The sequence below is a fragment of the Nomascus leucogenys genome, chromosome 15 (genome assembly GCF_006542625.1).
Source record: "Nomascus leucogenys isolate Asia chromosome 15, Asia_NLE_v1, whole genome shotgun sequence".
NCBI lineage: Eukaryota > Metazoa > Chordata > Mammalia > Primates > Hylobatidae > Nomascus > Nomascus leucogenys.
The window spans coordinates 26,683,768-26,700,821 of record NC_044395.1 but is presented as its reverse complement, the minus strand read 5'-3'; the positions used below and the strand labels follow the sequence as shown (position 1 = coordinate 26,700,821).

The 17,054-nt window shown below is 39.9% G+C and overlaps 2 protein-coding genes across 4 annotated transcripts in view; one reads left to right on the top strand and one right to left on the bottom strand.

Annotated features, from left to right (window-relative positions):
- Positions 1 to 7,100, bottom strand: part of LOC100593369 (protein NPAT) — a 61,561-nt gene extending 54,461 nt beyond the window's left edge. The window contains exon 1 of one of the 2 annotated variants that reach the window (XM_030829291.1): positions 6,958 to 7,100. In XM_030829291.1, coding sequence (XP_030685151.1) covers positions 6,958 to 6,994 — 37 coding nt within the window. In that variant the 5' untranslated portion in view covers positions 6,995 to 7,100. The remainder of the gene's footprint in view (positions 1 to 6,957) is intronic. The other variant, XM_030829292.1, reaches the window with a different exon arrangement.
- A 189-nt stretch (positions 7,101 to 7,289) lies between these two features.
- The window catches only part of ATM (ATM serine/threonine kinase), a 140,286-nt gene continuing 130,521 nt past the window's right edge, over positions 7,290 to 17,054 (top strand). The window contains exons 1-4 of one of the 2 annotated variants that reach the window (XM_030828864.1): positions 7,290 to 7,644; positions 12,000 to 12,101; positions 12,181 to 12,293; positions 13,578 to 13,764. In XM_030828864.1, coding sequence (XP_030684724.1) covers positions 12,030 to 12,101; positions 12,181 to 12,293; positions 13,578 to 13,731 — 339 coding nt within the window. In that variant the 5' untranslated portion in view covers positions 7,290 to 7,644; positions 12,000 to 12,029 and the 3' untranslated portion in view covers positions 13,732 to 13,764. Of the gene's footprint in view, positions 8,591 to 11,999; positions 12,102 to 12,180; positions 12,294 to 13,577; positions 13,765 to 17,054 lie in introns of those variants that run through there. The other variant, XM_030828865.1, reaches the window with a different exon arrangement.

Genomic DNA, 17,054 nt, shown 5'->3' with positions numbered 1-17,054 from the left:
CTCTTCCAACTTTATAAGGTTCTACTCTCTTCACCTGGAACTGTATCTTTAACCAGGTCCAACAGGTGAAAAAACCAATAAAATGGCCTACGAAGTCATTATACACTAAGGTTTTAAAAAGGAAAGGGCAAGGATATGGTCATCTCGTTACAGGCAATGCCCTAGCTGTGATTTGGGAATCAACTCACCACTCTCTACTTGCAGTTGATGAATCTGTTTTCCCACCTCTTGCTAACTAATAAGAAGAAACAAACAAATATACAAATCAAAAACCAAAGGCATTGTGTTTTGGAGAAAGCATTTGGATATCTGAAGAAAGCTTTATCTCAGATAACATGACTTCAATCTTCCTATCATTGAACATCAAACCACAGATGTGAAATTAATTAGATCAAAGACACACTACAACGTTTTCTTCCCTTTTTGTGAAAACTATAGCTGGCTGAAAAGTAATTTTTATGATGGCTGGCTTTCTGACAGTTATAATATTTGGAATAGGTGAGTTAGCTGTTACTAGCTTTTTGTAAACACAAAAATTTAAAACATCTACAAACTATTAGAATCACCTTAAAATTAGGACAGTTGGAGCTTTTTCCTCATATGCTTCAAGATTTAGATTGAAGACCTCAAATATACTTCCTTTTCATGGTGGAGTTTCAAGTACTTATCACCCTAGATGCATTCAGTCACTTGGGGACTTCTGATAGATGGTGGTATTAAAATCTACTATAGATTTGCAGTAGATTTTTATCTATCTTAAAGTAGATTTGCTTTCCCCTAGACCATGCATTCTCAAAAGGAGTGATACTGCCCTAAGAGGGTGAAAACTGGTTCTAGAGCAGGCAGGAATGAAGAAAATCTCCCTCTTTTTATGCATAAATCACAGATACACATATATACATATATATACATATACATATACACAGATACACATATACAATATATTCATGACACTAAAACATTAAAATTTTGTGTAGGGAGGAGGGTCAGGGAAAAAAAAAAGCCTAGGAAGATTCCTTAAAGTTGTGTAATGAAATAAAGGTTGAGAAACAATGCCTCAGACAGAATACGGTGATACACAGTTAACCTTTTTCAGAAAAATATTGTCATTTGTGCTAGCATAACCTGGAAAGGAATCATCACAGATAATTCATGGCATTTCATAAAACATTATACCTCTGTATAGCACACATATGAGATGGGGCTGTTAAAGGTTACATTACCTCTATAGTAAGTGTTTAAGTTATAACGCATCTCAAAATAGTAGTATCTAGGATACATTATCTTCTGCTCTTAAAAACGTGCCCAACTTTGGCAATCTTGAGTTCTTCTCATTTTAGATTAGATTTGATGTATTCTGATTTACTTTTGTCCCAAAAGTTCCAAAATAATGTAGTAAATAGTTGACTACTCTCATGTTCATTGATCATTATATAGCAAGTCCTCGAATACCATCATTTTGTTCAATGTTTTTGTTATATTGCTGATGAGGAAAAAAAATCAATTTCTGGCCGAGGACACTGTATGTGTGGAGTTTACACATTTTCCCCATGCCTGTATGGGTTTTCTCCAGGTACACGTTTCTTCCTACACTCCAAAGATGTGCATGTTAACTGGTGTGTCTAAATTATTACAGTGTGAGCATGAGTGTACGTGGGTGTGTGAGTGCTCCCTTCAACAGAATGACATTCTGCCCAGGGTTAGTTCCTGCCTTGCACCCTAAGCTGCTGGGATAGCTCTAGCTACCTGCAACCTTGAACTGGACTAACTGGGTAAGTAATTATCTTGTTTTTATTAATCCATCTTAAATGTATATATAGCTTACATGTATTTCAACGTTTAATATTAGAAGTGTTTTGGACTTTATTTACAAGTGTGGTGATTTTTTGTGACCAAAAATATGCTGAAGAAATTCTTGTATATATCAGTTAACCTATGGTAAAAATAGTTTGATTATATATCATTTTGCTTAAAGTTGCAGTTTTCAAGAACCTGTTGAACCTATTAAATTAGGCCTTACTATATATATATGATTAACTAGTATCTGCCTACAAAATGTTTATTTATCATCATTAAGTATCTGACTATAACCAATTCTCAGTCAGGTAACAGGAAATTTTAGGCACAAATTAATTCTAAATCTCAGATGTTAGATGAATGAAAATCCAAATATGATGAAAACACTGGCTGGGCACAGTGGCTCACTGCTGTAATCCCAGCACTTTGGGAGGCCGAGGCGCGTGGATCACCTGAGGTCAGGAGTTCCAGACCAGCCTGGCCAACATGGTGAAACCCAGTCTCTACTAAAAATACAAAAATTAGCCGGGCGTGGTGGCGAGTGCCTGTAATCCCAACTACTTGGGAGGCTGAGGCAGGAGAATCACTTGAACCTGGGAGGCGGAGGTTGTAGTAAGCCAAGATCTCGCTGCTGCACTCCAGCCTGGATGACAAGAGTGAAATCTCAAGAAATAAATAAATAAAATAGAAAATACAAACTAAGCACTAATCATCTCTTATCAGTATAATACAAATGGTTATTCTACAACTAATATTAGTTATTACTGTTTTTTCCTTTTATTCCTAAAAACAACTTAAGAATAAAAGAAGTGTATTTTTTTTTGTGTAAACTTACTGACAAAGGTCCCTGAATAGGTAAGAAAGTATGCCTGAGTTTCCTTCTTAACATAATACTATCTTCAGCCTACTTTTATTATAAGTGGAGGTGGTAATGAGTAACTAAATGAATTGAAGGGGAAACAACCGAAAAAGAGAAGAAACGGTAAAATCCTAACTATATGAAGGATATTTTTTCTTCCTACTTGTAGAGAGGGAAAGATAAAAAGAGAGGTTTAAAGCAAGCAAGAGATAGTAAAGCACGCTATGTGAAAACATCTCCTTCACACATTTTATTATTTCCCTAGAAAGACTAGTAATTTGATGTTCGTTAAGCATGCAAATAATTCTTAGGAAGCCTTACTTTACGGTGCCTTATATTACTAGATCCACAAATAACAGGGACAAGGTTTCTGTCTATAAAGTTACAACTCACTTGGAGATAGAAGACAGATACACAAATAACTGTAATGCAAAGCAAAAATGGTAAGAAAATAGAGCTGACTTACTTCATGGGAAGGGAGGGGCTGGAGAAACCACTACTATGCTTGGAAATTATGTGATGTTTGAAGGTGCAGATGAGTTCTGAAGGATGGTTGGGAATCCCAAAGAAGCTGACAGAAAGCATATATGCAAGCATATTTGGGGAACATGTCCAGTTTGGATGCAGCACAAGGTTTATGAAGGGTAACAGTTGGAGATACAACAGAAAAGACAAAATGGGTAAGGATTATGAAGTTTTAGACAGCAAGGAGTACATATATTATTCAATAAACAAAGGGGAGTGTCATAATCACAGCCATACTTTTACAAATGTTTTATTAAATATCTATGTTTTGGTGATATAAAGGTGAATAGAACCAGCAGCTCTTGGCCTGTTAGGGGTGTGCCAGTTCTGGTCCTGTTTGACCTCAAACACGTTCTTGACCCTTCTGTCGCTCTCTACTGTATGACATAAAGCTTGACTCTATATAGGCAATGTTCCCCAAGCTCTTCTGTCAGCCTGCTACTGGCTGGGCTCAGTAAATAGGAAGCACTGGTGGGAGGTGGGAGGGCAGGAGGAAGCAGCCATATTTTTCCCTCATTCGCTTTCTGCTTCAGTGGAGTCTCCTCTACGACTACCACTCCCTCATCAGACAAGTCTTCCACGTTGCACAGTCAAACCAGCCTCTTGGTTGCTTCCTCTCTCCTTATCCTTCTCATTAGCACAGTGGCTTCCTACTGTTGCTAACCACTGAGATGCCTTAGTTGTAAGCTGCTGGGCGTCTTAGCTTTTCTCTCACCAGTGTAAACCAATTCTCTCATTAAATCTTTCCACGTTAAATACTCAGAATGGTTTCTATTTTTTTTTTTAATGCATGCTGTCTCATACAGAAGGTAACAAATCTATTTAAGAAAACCTTTACAGATGATAGTTTTGGGGACTCCCAGAACTCCTGAAGCTTGTCCATTCATCCATGACTAAAAGACTACTAATAAAACAAAAAACCAAGTAAGTTTCAAATTGGGAAGATGAAAAAGTTCCAGAAACTGATGGTAGTGAGCGTTGCAGAAAAATGTCAATTTAGTTAACACTACTGATCTGTACATTAAAAACAAAAACAACAACAACAAACTCATTGTTTTGGGCTTTAAGAACTATACATTTTTAAATAGTGAATTTTGTTAGTATATTTTATCAAAAAAAGTAAACACACAGCTACAATAAGACATGATAAGGTTGTAACAGAAGTACAATGCTATGGCAACATTTAAGAAATACTAACTGTACTTGCTGAATGAAGTTTCAGAGATCAGGCATGACCTGAACCTTGAATACAAGTGTACTAGGCAGACAAAGAGAAGTAGAATACATAAAAGAATATTCAAAGAAACTTCAATTCGTTTGGCATGTCTGCAGCATAAAGCAGATGTTAAGAAGTTGAGATCAAGTTGGAGAGGTAGGTAGGATGAGTTCCACAGAGCACCTTGAATAAATGGATAAAAACTGAACTGATGGCCCAGAGGCAACAAACGCTTTGATGTATTCTGGCCCACACAACATTTTGTAAAATCCCAACAAGGCAATAAGGGCTACTTAAGTGGAGTAGTGAGATGCAAAAGTCAGAGTGCGGTATCCTGAAGGAAAAAAGGTAGGTGAAGAACAGCAACTAAGTGGAATTCATTGTTCTTTGAATAAATTTGACTTGTGAAAGGGTGACACAGAACATAAGGCAGCATGTTCTGTTTAATGGGTGTCTAATGTCTAGTGGGGTCCAGAAAAGTGTTTTTGTGTGTGTGTGTTTAAGAGTAAAAAAAACCTAATTATCTGAACACTAAGGGGAGAAAACTTACTTCTCTATGTTCAGCAACTGGCATAGTGTTTGGAACATATTAGGCACCTAAAGATTTGCTAGAAAAAAAACATTATGAAGGGGCCAATAACAAGAGGAGCTGAAGATGGGGAGGGGGTACTGATAGGAGAAGAATCATGAGTAAATAATAAACCTGCTATGAGAAAGATATACACGATATATATCTATTTAAGTTGTAAAATGATAAACGACAGAAGTAAGAGCATTAGGCATGGGGAGGCTTTTTTGTATTGTATACTCCTGCCCATTTGAAATTTTTAGTAAGAACAGAATTATCTCAACTTTCAGAATAAAAGGTATAGTGTGAACGCTTCAGGGAGATTTGTAACAACAGTAAATAAAATCAATTGCAAGGACAACTGTCTGGGAAGCCATGACAGAAGTCCAAAAGAGAAGTAATGGCAGGCACATTGTGGGATTGGTGGCAGTGAAAATGGAATGTGAATGACAAAGATTTTTAGGAAAAGAAAACCATGGCTGGCGTTTTTTGTCCATTAAATGAAAAGCAGGAAGTCAGCAGAATAGCTGGTTTGTGGAGAAAGAATACTCACAAATTGATGTGAATTATTTCAATTAGAAAATGATACTGCTTTCTTAGGACTTTCTTAACTAGAGGTGATTTCGCCCTCCAGGGGACATACTAGCAATATCTAGAGACATTTTCCCTGATCACAACTGGGTAAGGGTAGGGTGGGGAACGGGTGTCCTACAGTAATCTAGTGAATAGAAGCCAGGAATGCTGCTAAACATCCTACAATGAGCACAGGATAGCTTCCCACAATAAAGAATTATGAGGCCCAAAATGTTAACAGTACTGAGGCTGAGAAACCATGTTTAAGACTATAGTTACCAAAACTCAACTAGATTACCAAACTGCCAAAACTCAGAATTCTTAAGCGAAAGATTAATCAGACATTAACAAAACATTAAACTTGTCATTAAGTTTCTTCAAAAATGGATGGTGGAACCATTTCCGTTTAACGTTTCCTGCAAAATGTGCTTATCAAGAGCCCTGCGCAAATAACATTTTTGTGGACAGCGCTGGTCATTAAAAGAGGCACAAGACAAATGGGTTTTCCGAACAATAAAATAATGGTAGTAATGGCTGTGAATACTATGGGAGGTTTCATCACAGATGCTTGCCATTTACTTTTAGGGACGTCGCATACGACGTCTGTAAATCACTGGCTCGGGTTCTGAGCTTTACGTGGCTCTCGTCTCCTGTAGTACAATCTTCTTTATTCTTTCAGGGGACAAACAACAACAAAACCCGTCTCTCACACAGACAATACACCCTGACAGACAAGTGACCCACAAACCATCCCCTCCTCAAATGAAGGTAAAACTAGGGCTAGACAACGTTCAACTAATTTAAGGCAATTAACCCTCTGAAATTTTTTGCTGATCAAAGGAATAGGAATTGCTGTTTTAAAATACGCAACTGGCATTTCACACCTCTACACTGGACGACGTATTGCGTGGAGGATGGAGAAGGAAGATCACCCCTACTCCCAAATTCGTAGTTATAAGGGCGGGTTATTAGAAGGGCGCCAGGAAGGCCTCCCTACAAAGATGGGGGGCCGGGGAAGTCCTTATTTGCCCTATTTTGGTCCCAGCACTGAACCAAGGAAAGTGCGCCCAAGGTTAAAGCACACGCAATCCGTCCGTCATGCAGACAAATGCTCTTTCAGCGGTCCTAATTAAGTGCGGAGGCCTGACTTTCCCTCCGAATCCGCCCCAGGTGTTCCACCCCGAGCTTCCCCTCGTCCTTCCCCTCGCCACGCAGCCTCTGAAGAGAGGAGCATCTACGTACAAAGAGGCTTAAACTGCCCAGAACCTCCAAATGACGAAGAATCACCGCCAGTCTCAACTCGTAAGCTGGCAGGCAAAACCCCAAAGCTTCCCTACCCAGGGAAAACCTTTGGCCCCAAAGGTCCTTCTGTCCGGCATAGCCGGGTCCAGTAACCCTCCTTCCCGCGTCCGCGCTTACCCAATACAAGCCGGGCTACGTCCGAGGGTAACAACATGATCAAAACCGCAGCAGGAACCACAATAAGGAACAAGACTCAGGTTAAAACAAACACAGCGACAGCTCCTGCGCCGCATCTCCCGGTTCCAGTGGCGGCACTGAACTCGCGGCAATTTGTCCCGCCTCTTTCGCTTCACGCCAGCCAATCACTTCTGCCAGAGAAAGAAAGGCGCCGAAATGAAACCCGCCTCCGTTCGCCTTTGGAACTGTCGTCACTTCCGTCCTCAGACTTGGAGGGGCGGGGATGAGGAGGGCGGGGAGGACGACGAGGGCGAGGAGGGTGGGTGAGAGCCCCGGGGCCCGAGCCGAAGGGCGAGCCGCAAACGCTAGGTCGCTGGCCATTGGTGGACATGGCGCAGGCGCGTTTGCTCCGACAGGCCGAATGTTTTGGGGGAGTGTTTTGAACGCGGAGACCGCGTGATACTGGGTGCGCATGGGCACACCGGGCTCTGCCGCCGCTCGGCCTTGCTTCTTCCTCCAGAAGTGGGCGCTGGGCAGTCACGCAGGGTTTGAACCGGAAGCGGGAGTAGGTACCTGCGTGGCTAACGGAGAAAAGAAGCCGTGGCCGCGGGAGGAGGCGAGAGGAGCAGGGATCTTCGCTGCAGCCACCGCCGCGGTTGATACTACTTTGACCTTCCGAGTGCAGCGGTAGGGGCGCGGAGGCAACGCAGTGGCTTCTGCGCTGGAAAATTCAGTCGTATACGACCCAGTCTGTCCTCTCCCCAGACCGCCAATCTCATGCACCCCTCCAGAGCGGCCCTTGACTCCTCTCCTCACTCCATCTTTCCTGGCCTCTCTCGGGGTTCTTAGCGAACTTGGCCAATAACCTCCTCCTTTTAAACGCCCTGAATTGAATGAACCCTGCCTCCTGCGCATCCTCTTTTCATGTCACCTTAGGGTTCAGATTTAACTACGCGACTTGACTAGTCATCTTCTGTTCTCTCTCTCGTATTTAGTACTTTTAGTCAGCGAGCACTTATTGATATTTCAACTTCAGCCTCGCGGTTAAGAGCTTGGGCTCGGGAATCATACGGCTGGAATTGGAATTCTGTCACTCGTGTGGCCTCTCTACTGTCTTGTGAAGATAAGTGAGATAATCTTGACCTGTGGTGAGCACTCGTGAGCGTTAGCTGCTGTTTTTACCAGGTACAGATAAGACAACTACAGTGGATGATAATGTATGTGATAGGGGAGTACTCTGATGGTAGAGGAGTGACTTTGGTTCTCTGCAAACTCAGCCTGAGACTGTCAATTCAGTTTGTGGTGAGACCTCGCAGTGTTACCTTGGCAGATGGTAGAAGCCTTCCAGATGGAAGGAAAAATGCGTGTAAAGGCAGAAAGTGTAGAAGGACCCTGAAGCTCCAGAGTGAGGTTTGGCATTGAATGAAATACATTTTGTGGGTTTTCAGCTGCTGAAGTCATAGGAATGGATGAGACCAAGAAAACAAAGCTGTTCTTTGAGGTATGAGCGGAAGAAGAGCTATCAGGAGACTTTCCAAACAGTTATAACGGAAGGGAATATGATCATTGCTAACATTTGCTGTGTTTCAGGCACTGTAAGCATGTATATGGGTCCTTATAGGAACTCATAGAGGTAGGTATTAGTATTTTTCCTTTTATCATTGAGAAACTGAGGTTTGAAGAGATTAGTGAACTTGCTCTAGATTATACAGTTTGTAAGTGGCTGAACCAGGATTTGAACTAATACAATCTGACTACAGAGGCCACACTCCTTAGCACTAGAAAAGAATGGCATGCCAAGGGCAGAGTTATTTCTAAGAAGATGGGATATAAGCGTCATTGTCAAGTTCTGCAAAGGGGTCAACTTGGTTGAGATCTAAAAACGAACATTGAATTCATCAATTCAGAGGCTCTTTATCTTTTCATTTGAACCTTGAGTGGAACCTAGATATTCTGGATTAATGTATAAATGAAGTTCATCTTTATATGGTGACACTCATATTCTAGTTGACTACCTAATAGTTCTCTGCCTTCTTTCAGTTCCGCCAGCATACTGTGTTCTTTAACATTGTAGAACTCTTTGGCTATGCTAGTCTCCTCTGAAGTGTTGGTCCTCTAGCCCTTTTTTTGATTGGCACCAGTTAGTTCAGATCTTGGCTTTATTATAAACTCCTCTGAGATATGTTCCCTGACAGTTTATCTAAAATGATTCTCTTTACAGTTATTTTCTATTACTATATTTTTGTTTCCTCAGAGGCATACATCACAATTTGGAATTATGCATTGGTTTATCAATTTACTTGTTTATTGTCACCCTGCTGCCCAGATATGACTCCATGAGAGTAGGATTTGTATCTGTTTAGTTCATTATTTGTCTAGCTATACGTAGTAAATATTGTTTGCATCTATCAGTGAATGAACATCTTCTGTTTATGTAGATAATACTGAACTGTTTTGTTTTCTTCAAAGTAATCATTAAGAAACTGAAGGTAAGAAAAACAAGTTCAAAGAAGTCACACCATGGGGAAAAAAAAGTCAAGTTTAGGGCTGCCTCTTCCGGGAAGTGTCAAATCTTTAGTGTATTTAGGAATAAAGGTGCCAACCCTTATGGTTCTTTGGATATTGCTAAGGTATTTTCATTGGTTAGATTACCAGTTTCATTTTCCTTATTGACTCAAGAAGACTTTAAGCTGAGATTGAAGAAGTAAGAAGATTCCTAGATAAAACCATAAGGAATGGAAAAACAAAAATGATAATACTTGTCCACAGGAAGTATATAATCAAATGAAAAGGACTCAAATAACAATCTGTAATCTATAGCAGAGTAAAGCGGAGGTTGTAATAGTGTTGGGGGATGGGGGAGGTCAGAAGAACCACCAGTGAATACAAAAGGAGAATAGAATCAGAGCCATCTACTAATAAAATGAGTAGTCAGCTCTTTTTGTTTTTTTTGTTTTGAGACAGAGTCTCGCTCTGTCACCCAGGCTGGAGTGCAACTGCGTGATCTCAGCTAACTGCATTTTCCGCCTCCTGGGTTCAAGTGAGTCTCCTGCCTCAGTCTCCCCAGTAGCTAGGATTACAGGCACGTGCTACCACACGTGGTTAATTTTTGTATTTTTAGTAGAGACGGGGTTTCACGATGTTGGCCAGGCTGGCTGGTCTCGAACTCCTGACCTCATGAAATGCCCACCTCAGCCTCCCAGAATGCTGGGATTACAGGCATGAGCCACCACACCTGGCCCTGGTAGTCAGCTCTTACTGAGAATATTCAGACAGGGCATTCATTTTGTAGGAGACATTCCTTCCTTTATAGGAAGAGTGGACCTGGTCTCTTAGTTCCTCCCAATTTTGAGATTCTGTGAGATTGAATTGGGGCAGAGAAACATACTTGATCTTGAAAGATTAAGTAGAATTTAGATGGATGGATAGGAGAAGGACTTTCCCTACCTTTTTACATCTTGAGATATAGGTATGTGTAGGTATAATATACATAAATATATGTATTTTTTCTCTGTTTACAGACATAGTTTAATAAAAAAACTTCTTTGTATTATATAAAGGTTTAGATCAGAACTAGTAAAACAGAATGCTGTTTCTTTTTTTTTCTTTTCTATTTTACTTTAGGTTCTGGGGGTAGATGTGCGGGTTTGTTACATGGGTAAATTGTGTGTTGCTGAGGCTTGGTGTATGAATGATCCTGTCACTCAGGTAGTGAGCATAGTACCTGATAGGTAGCCCTTCAAGCCATACCTCCCTCTCTTTCCGTCCCTCAAACAGTCCCCAGTGTCTGTTTTTCCCATCTTCGTGTCCGTGTTGAAATGCTGTTCTGACTACATTTTTTTGAAGGACATCAAAAGAGAGTTTGATTATATCAGAAGCCGCCAAAAGAAGAGAGCTACTACAGTGGAATCAAGGCATAGTAAAATATAGTTGATCCTTGATATTTGCAAAGGATACCACCGTAGCATAGAATTTCCTTCATTTCCTTTTAAAACAGAAATGTCATTTTACTCCTATTGTTATGTGTTACATAAGAACCTTAATACCAGTTGAGACGGAAGTGGTAGGCAAAGCTTGCTAGCTCTGATAACTTCCTACTTATCAGTTCCAAAGCATGTTTTAAGCCTTTGGCTCAGCAAAATGACACGTCTCTCCATGTAAGCAAGAGTGCTTTTTTTTTTTTTTCATTGAGACGGAGTCTTGCTCTGTCACCAGGCTGGAGTGCAGTGGTGCGATCTCCGCTCACTGCAACCTCCGCCTCCTGGGTTCAAGCGATTCTTCTGCCTCAGCCTCCTGAGTAGCTGGGACTATAAGCGCGCACTACCACGCCTGGCCAAGAGTGCTTTTAAATAGTTCATTGTCAGTGTTAAATCCTTGAGTGCTCATTTCCTTATTTACCTGGCTGTTTTCTATTCATCTTTCATGTCTCAATTTAAATGTCATGTTTCTTTGGTCTCAGAGTAATATACTTCCCCCATCTCCCACCCTGACAGAGCCTTCCTCTGTTGCCCAGGCTGGAGTACAGTGGCTCGATCATGGCTCACTGAAAGCTCTGCCTCCCGGATTCAAGCGATTCTCCTGCCTCAGCCTCCTGAGTAGCTGGGATTACAGGCGCGCGCCACCAAGCCGGCTAATTTTTGTATTTTTAGTAGAGACGGGGTTTCAACATGTTGGCCAGGCTGGTCGAACTCCTGACCTTGTGATCCTCCCACCTTGGCCTCCCAAAGTGCTGGGATTACAGGCGTGAGCCACTGCGTCCAGTGTAAATTATACTTTTATTTTAATCCTGCTACTACTGCAAACAAGGCAAACATTTTTGTGTTACAGCATTGCTTGTATAGATTTGAAGAAAATCTCATTTTAAATACGGAAATGTTAAGAAAAATTATTGTGCCTTTGATCAGAATGTGCCTCTAATTGTACAGTTAAATCTAACTATAAATACTGCAGTATAAAATAATTATATATACATTTTTTCACACCTCTCTCTATATATGCATATATATACATATATATACCTACATGTATTTTTTTTTTTACAGACAGTGATGTGTGTTCTGAAATTGTGAACCATGAGTCTAGTACTTAATGATCTGCTTATTTGCTGCCGTCAACTAGAACATGATAGAGCTACAGAACGAAAGGTAGTAAATTACTTAAATCCAATTTTTCCTTGAAGTAAGTGTGATTAGTAACCCATTATTATTTCCTTTTTATTTTCAGAAAGAAGTTGAGAAATTTAAGCGCCTGATTCGAGATCCTGAAACAATTAAACATCTAGATCGGCATTCAGATTCCAAACAAGGAAAATATTTGAATTGGGATGCTGTTTTTAGGTATTCTACTCAAATTTATTTTACTGTCTTTATTTTTCTCTTTCATATTTATTTCTGTTGTGATATTATTTTTGTGTGTAAGTCTTAACATTTATCTTTGCTTCCTATATATCATTATGCCTTGCATATGAATTTGGCATTTAATATTTATCCAAAACATAATTTTTAAAGGTTGTTCATATAGAAACTTAAAAATTATAAATTATTTCTTCAATAAAATGTTTTAGACATATCTCACTCAAAATTGAGAGAGAATTTCTTTCATTTTAATTAGTTCACAAGACTTCAGAGGAAAAAATTATAATAAATGTTTGGATATTACTTTTACACCTTTAAATATTACTCTGATTATAAGTAAATGCCGTGTGTTAAATTGTAATAAAACAAGTAAAAGGAAGATTGGAATACTTGTATATGAATTTGGTTAAAAACAAAAAATACCTCAAACAATGAAAAAACACAACTGATTGTTGGACAGGAGTGGCAAACAGGGTTGATGCATTTTTACATTGAGACATCATTTTCAACCATGAAATCCATTTATAACTAGAAACAGATTGTAAGGATTAGGAAAGATGAATAAAGTATTTTAAATACTGAGAGTATTAAATAAACTAGAAATAACATTTGTAGTCAAGAGGAAGTATGTCTTTAGTTGTCCTTCAGTGTTTATGACAGATTCTGTTTTATTTTTAGCTCCTATTTGGTATTAGATGGACTGTTAGAGATTTGAATGCATGTAAAATGAAACATGCATGCTGTTTTTCCTCTGGTTTTCTAGTTTATTTTAAATACCACAAATATGATTATAACCTGAAGATGAATAATATTTTGTACAAGCTGATCTGGTAGGTCAAATATGCATCCAGCACTCCTGGCTAGTAATGAATATCTTCTAGGCAGGCTTCATTTAATGGCTAGCAACATTACCAACTGCCTAAGAAAGAGGTAGATCCTATACAGAATAACAGAAGGAGTTGAGAGAGGATTGAGAGGGTCCTTACTAGCATTGTAAGCTTTTAATGACAAATTTAGAAAGCAGGCAGTAAAGCAATAGAAAGTCATAGAAGATTAAGGGCTTTGCAGACCAGACATTAAATTGGTCTTGTAGGAGTTAGGCCTTGAAAGAGATATTTAATTGTTTTATTTGTTTTATTCAGCTGGAATAGTAATCTAAGCAAGGTAGTTTAAAAGTTGCTCTTTGTGATGGCATGAACAGCTTTTGAAATTACTATAATTTAAGTATTCAACGAATTTCTGAAATTGCATTTTGTTTTCTTGAAGATTTTTACAGAAATATATTCAGAAAGAAACAGAATGTCTGAGAATAGCAAAACCAAACGTATCAGCCTCAACACAAGCCTCCAGGCAGAAAAAGATGCAGGAAATCAGTAGTTTGGTCAAATACTTCATCAAATGTGCAAATAGAAGTAAGTGATGTTATAAATTATAAATAAATGGCTTAACAGATTACTGTTGCGTGAGTTGTTTTCAGATCATTTTAAGGACTTAACTGTTGCATGAGTTTGTTCTAAATATAATAAGATAAAAGTTGAGTGCAAGTACATATAATGATTTTTATTTTTATTAAAAGGTTTTTTTTTAGGGCTAGTCAAGTGAAGTGGTGGGAGTGGAGAAGGAACAAATAAAATCTGTAACTGGTTGTGATCGATTAGCTGTAAACACCACTGCACTCAGGCCAGCCTGGTTTTTAATATTACAGGTTCAAATATTTGGGGAAATTTATGCAAGCACAGAATGACAAAAATCTGAGGATTGAAGGGATTTATTTATTTAAGAGATAGGGTGTTGCTCTGTCACCCAGGCTGGAGTGCAATGGTGTGATGATAGCTCACTGCAGGCTCAAGCTTCTCTGTTCCTAAGTGATCCTCCTGTCTTGGCCTCCTAGTAGCTAGGACTACAGAAGTGCATCACCATGCCAGGCTGATTTTTTTTTTTTTTAAGAGATGTTATTTCACTGTTTTGCCCAGGCTGATCTTGAACTCTTGGCCTCAAGCATTCCTCCCCCTGCTCAGCCTCCCTAGTTATTGGTATTACAGATGTGAGCCACCATGCCCAGTGAAGGAATTAAAAATTACTGTTTTAACTACCCAGTCTTGGATGCCCTCTATACGTCCCTAGCCTTTTAGGTAAAAGTGCAGTCTTCATGATTGAATATACTTTCAAGGCTTTCTTTTTCGTCTTTGAATAGCATTAAGAGTATTAAAAACTGGCCAGGCCTTGTGGCTCATTCCTGTAATCCCAGCACTTTGGGAAGCCAAGGCAGGCAGATCACCTGAGGTCAGGAGATTGAGACCAGCCTGACCAACATGGCAAAAACCCTGTCTCTACTAAAAATACAAAAATTAACTGGGCATGGTGGTGCACGCCTGTAATTCCAGCTACTTGGGAGGCTGAGGCACTAGAATTACTTGAACCCGGCAGGCAGAGGCTGTGGTGAGCTGAGATTACGCCACTACACTCCATCCTGGGCGACAGAGCGAGACTCTCAAAAAAAGAAAAGTATTAAAAACCTATCTTTTGTTACTGCTTCTCCCTTCTGAGAGTATATAAAAAACTCCTATTTACTTTTTTAGTGTGACATCCTTAGAGATGTTTGAAAGTAGCCACAGTATTTCCTGAGTCCTCATCTCTAAAGTTCATAAACTCACTTTCTTCAGCTCACGTGACTTAGGTTTTATGCCACTGTCCTCCGAATATCTTCACTTTAATTGTCTGTCTTAAAGTGTGGGCCTCTACTTACAGGGAAGAGGCCAGAAAAACAAACAAAGTGTGGGACTCATTTTTTTTAATACGGGATCTTGCTCTGTAGCCCAGGCTGGAGTGCATGCAGTGGTGCAATCTTGGCTCACTGCAGCCTCCGCCTCCTGGGCTCAGGTGATCCTCCTGCCTCAGCCTCCCAAGTAGCTGGGACTATAGGCACGGGCCACCATGTCTGGCTAATTTTTGTATTTTTAATAGAGACAGGGTTTCCCTGTGTTGGCCAGGCTGGTCTCAAACTCCTGACCTCAAGTGATTTTCCTGCCTTGGCCTCCTGAAATGCTGGGATTACAAGTGTGAGCCACTGCACCTGGCCAGGACTCAATTTTTTAGGTATATTCTAATTAGTACAGAGTGAAGCAAGTCTTGCTTATCTTTCATTCTGTACTTTTACTGATTAATTCTAAGATCATGTGAGCTTCCTTGGCTGTCAGAACCAACACTAAACGGACATTTTACTTGCTATGATTTGAGGAAAAAAACAACCCCCAAAAATATTTTTTTCTCCTGATGAGCCAAATAGTTCCCATCTTTAACTTGTACAATTAATATTGTGAAGAGTTGATTTTTTGGAACCAAAATGCAGGATCCCGGTAAGCTTTTGTAAGGAAATGGGCTTTACACATACTGAAAAGCTAGAGGCAGAAATGTGTGTTCAGGGACTCCTGGGCTCTTCACAGATAAGGATGTTGCTTTGTGATACCAACTCTTAATTTAAGAATCAGGAGGGTGAGGCGCGGTTGCTCACACCTGTAATCCCAGCACTTTGGGAAGCTGAGGTGGGCGGATCACCTGAGGTCAGGAGTTTGAGACCAGCCTGGCCAATATGGCAAAACCCCATCTCTACTAAAAATACAAAAAATAGCTGAGTGTGGTGGTGGGTGCCTGTAATCCCAGCTACTCGAGAAGCTGAGGCAGGAGAATTGCTTGAACCTGGGAGGTAGAGGTTGCAGTGAGCTGAGATTGTGCCATTGCACTCCAGCCTGGGCAACAAGAGTGAAACTCTGTCTCAAAAAAAAAAAAAAAAAGAATCAGGAAAGCCCCCAAATAGGTAAATATTTAGTAGAAGTATGCAGATTATTAGTGAATATTTTAGATTGGTGGTATGAGACTTGAGTCCAAAGAATAATGGTTTAGTCAATTTTCTACCTCCTCTGAGATGCCAGTTTGTGTGGATAGCTTCAACCCCTTGTCAGAGACTCCAGCAGAGACAAAGGAAAACTACACCAAAATATTCTGCACCCACTTTTGCTCTGTGTGGTAGCTTTGTATCCAGTAAAATATTTTATTTGCTAGTAACGCTGGGATATAGTAGGTACTTACTGAAAGAGTGAATGAGAGAAAGATAACATGTCAATTTTGTAGCCCACCAGAAAAGTTTGCAATGTGTACAGTAGTTTTGCCTTGCAGTGAACAAACCTTTTAATTGCAACATTAACAATGGAGATTACATTTGAAAATGCGTCAGCATGTTGGTGTATAAGAAAGAGTTGATGAAATTATCAATGCAGGTCGTTTAAGTAGTTGAAAATTAGTTTTTTAATTTACGGCTTCCTTTTCTTTCAAATTTGACTTTGTTACTTAAACCTTTTTAATCTTGGGGCAAAACCAGGGAGTTACTATTCCCTCACCCCACTTCAGTTGTTTTTTTGAAAAGATTGGAGGGTTGATGGAAATTTAACATATGTCTAGACTTTGCCAGTCTTGCTTAGCATTGGTATCCAAGATATGATGAAGAAATAGAGATTAGAAAAAAAGAAGTAAAAGGCAGCTGAGAAGAAGCAAGTAAGCCAATACTGTTGATTTCTCTTTTTTTTTTTTTTTTGAGACAAAGTCTTGCTTTGTTGCCTAGGCTGGAGTGCAGTGGTGCAGTCTTGGCTCACTGCAGCCTCTTCCTGCTGGGTGCAAGCGATTCTCCCGTGTCAGCCTCTAGAGTAGCTGGGACTATAGGCACATGCTGCCAGGCCCGGATAATTTTTG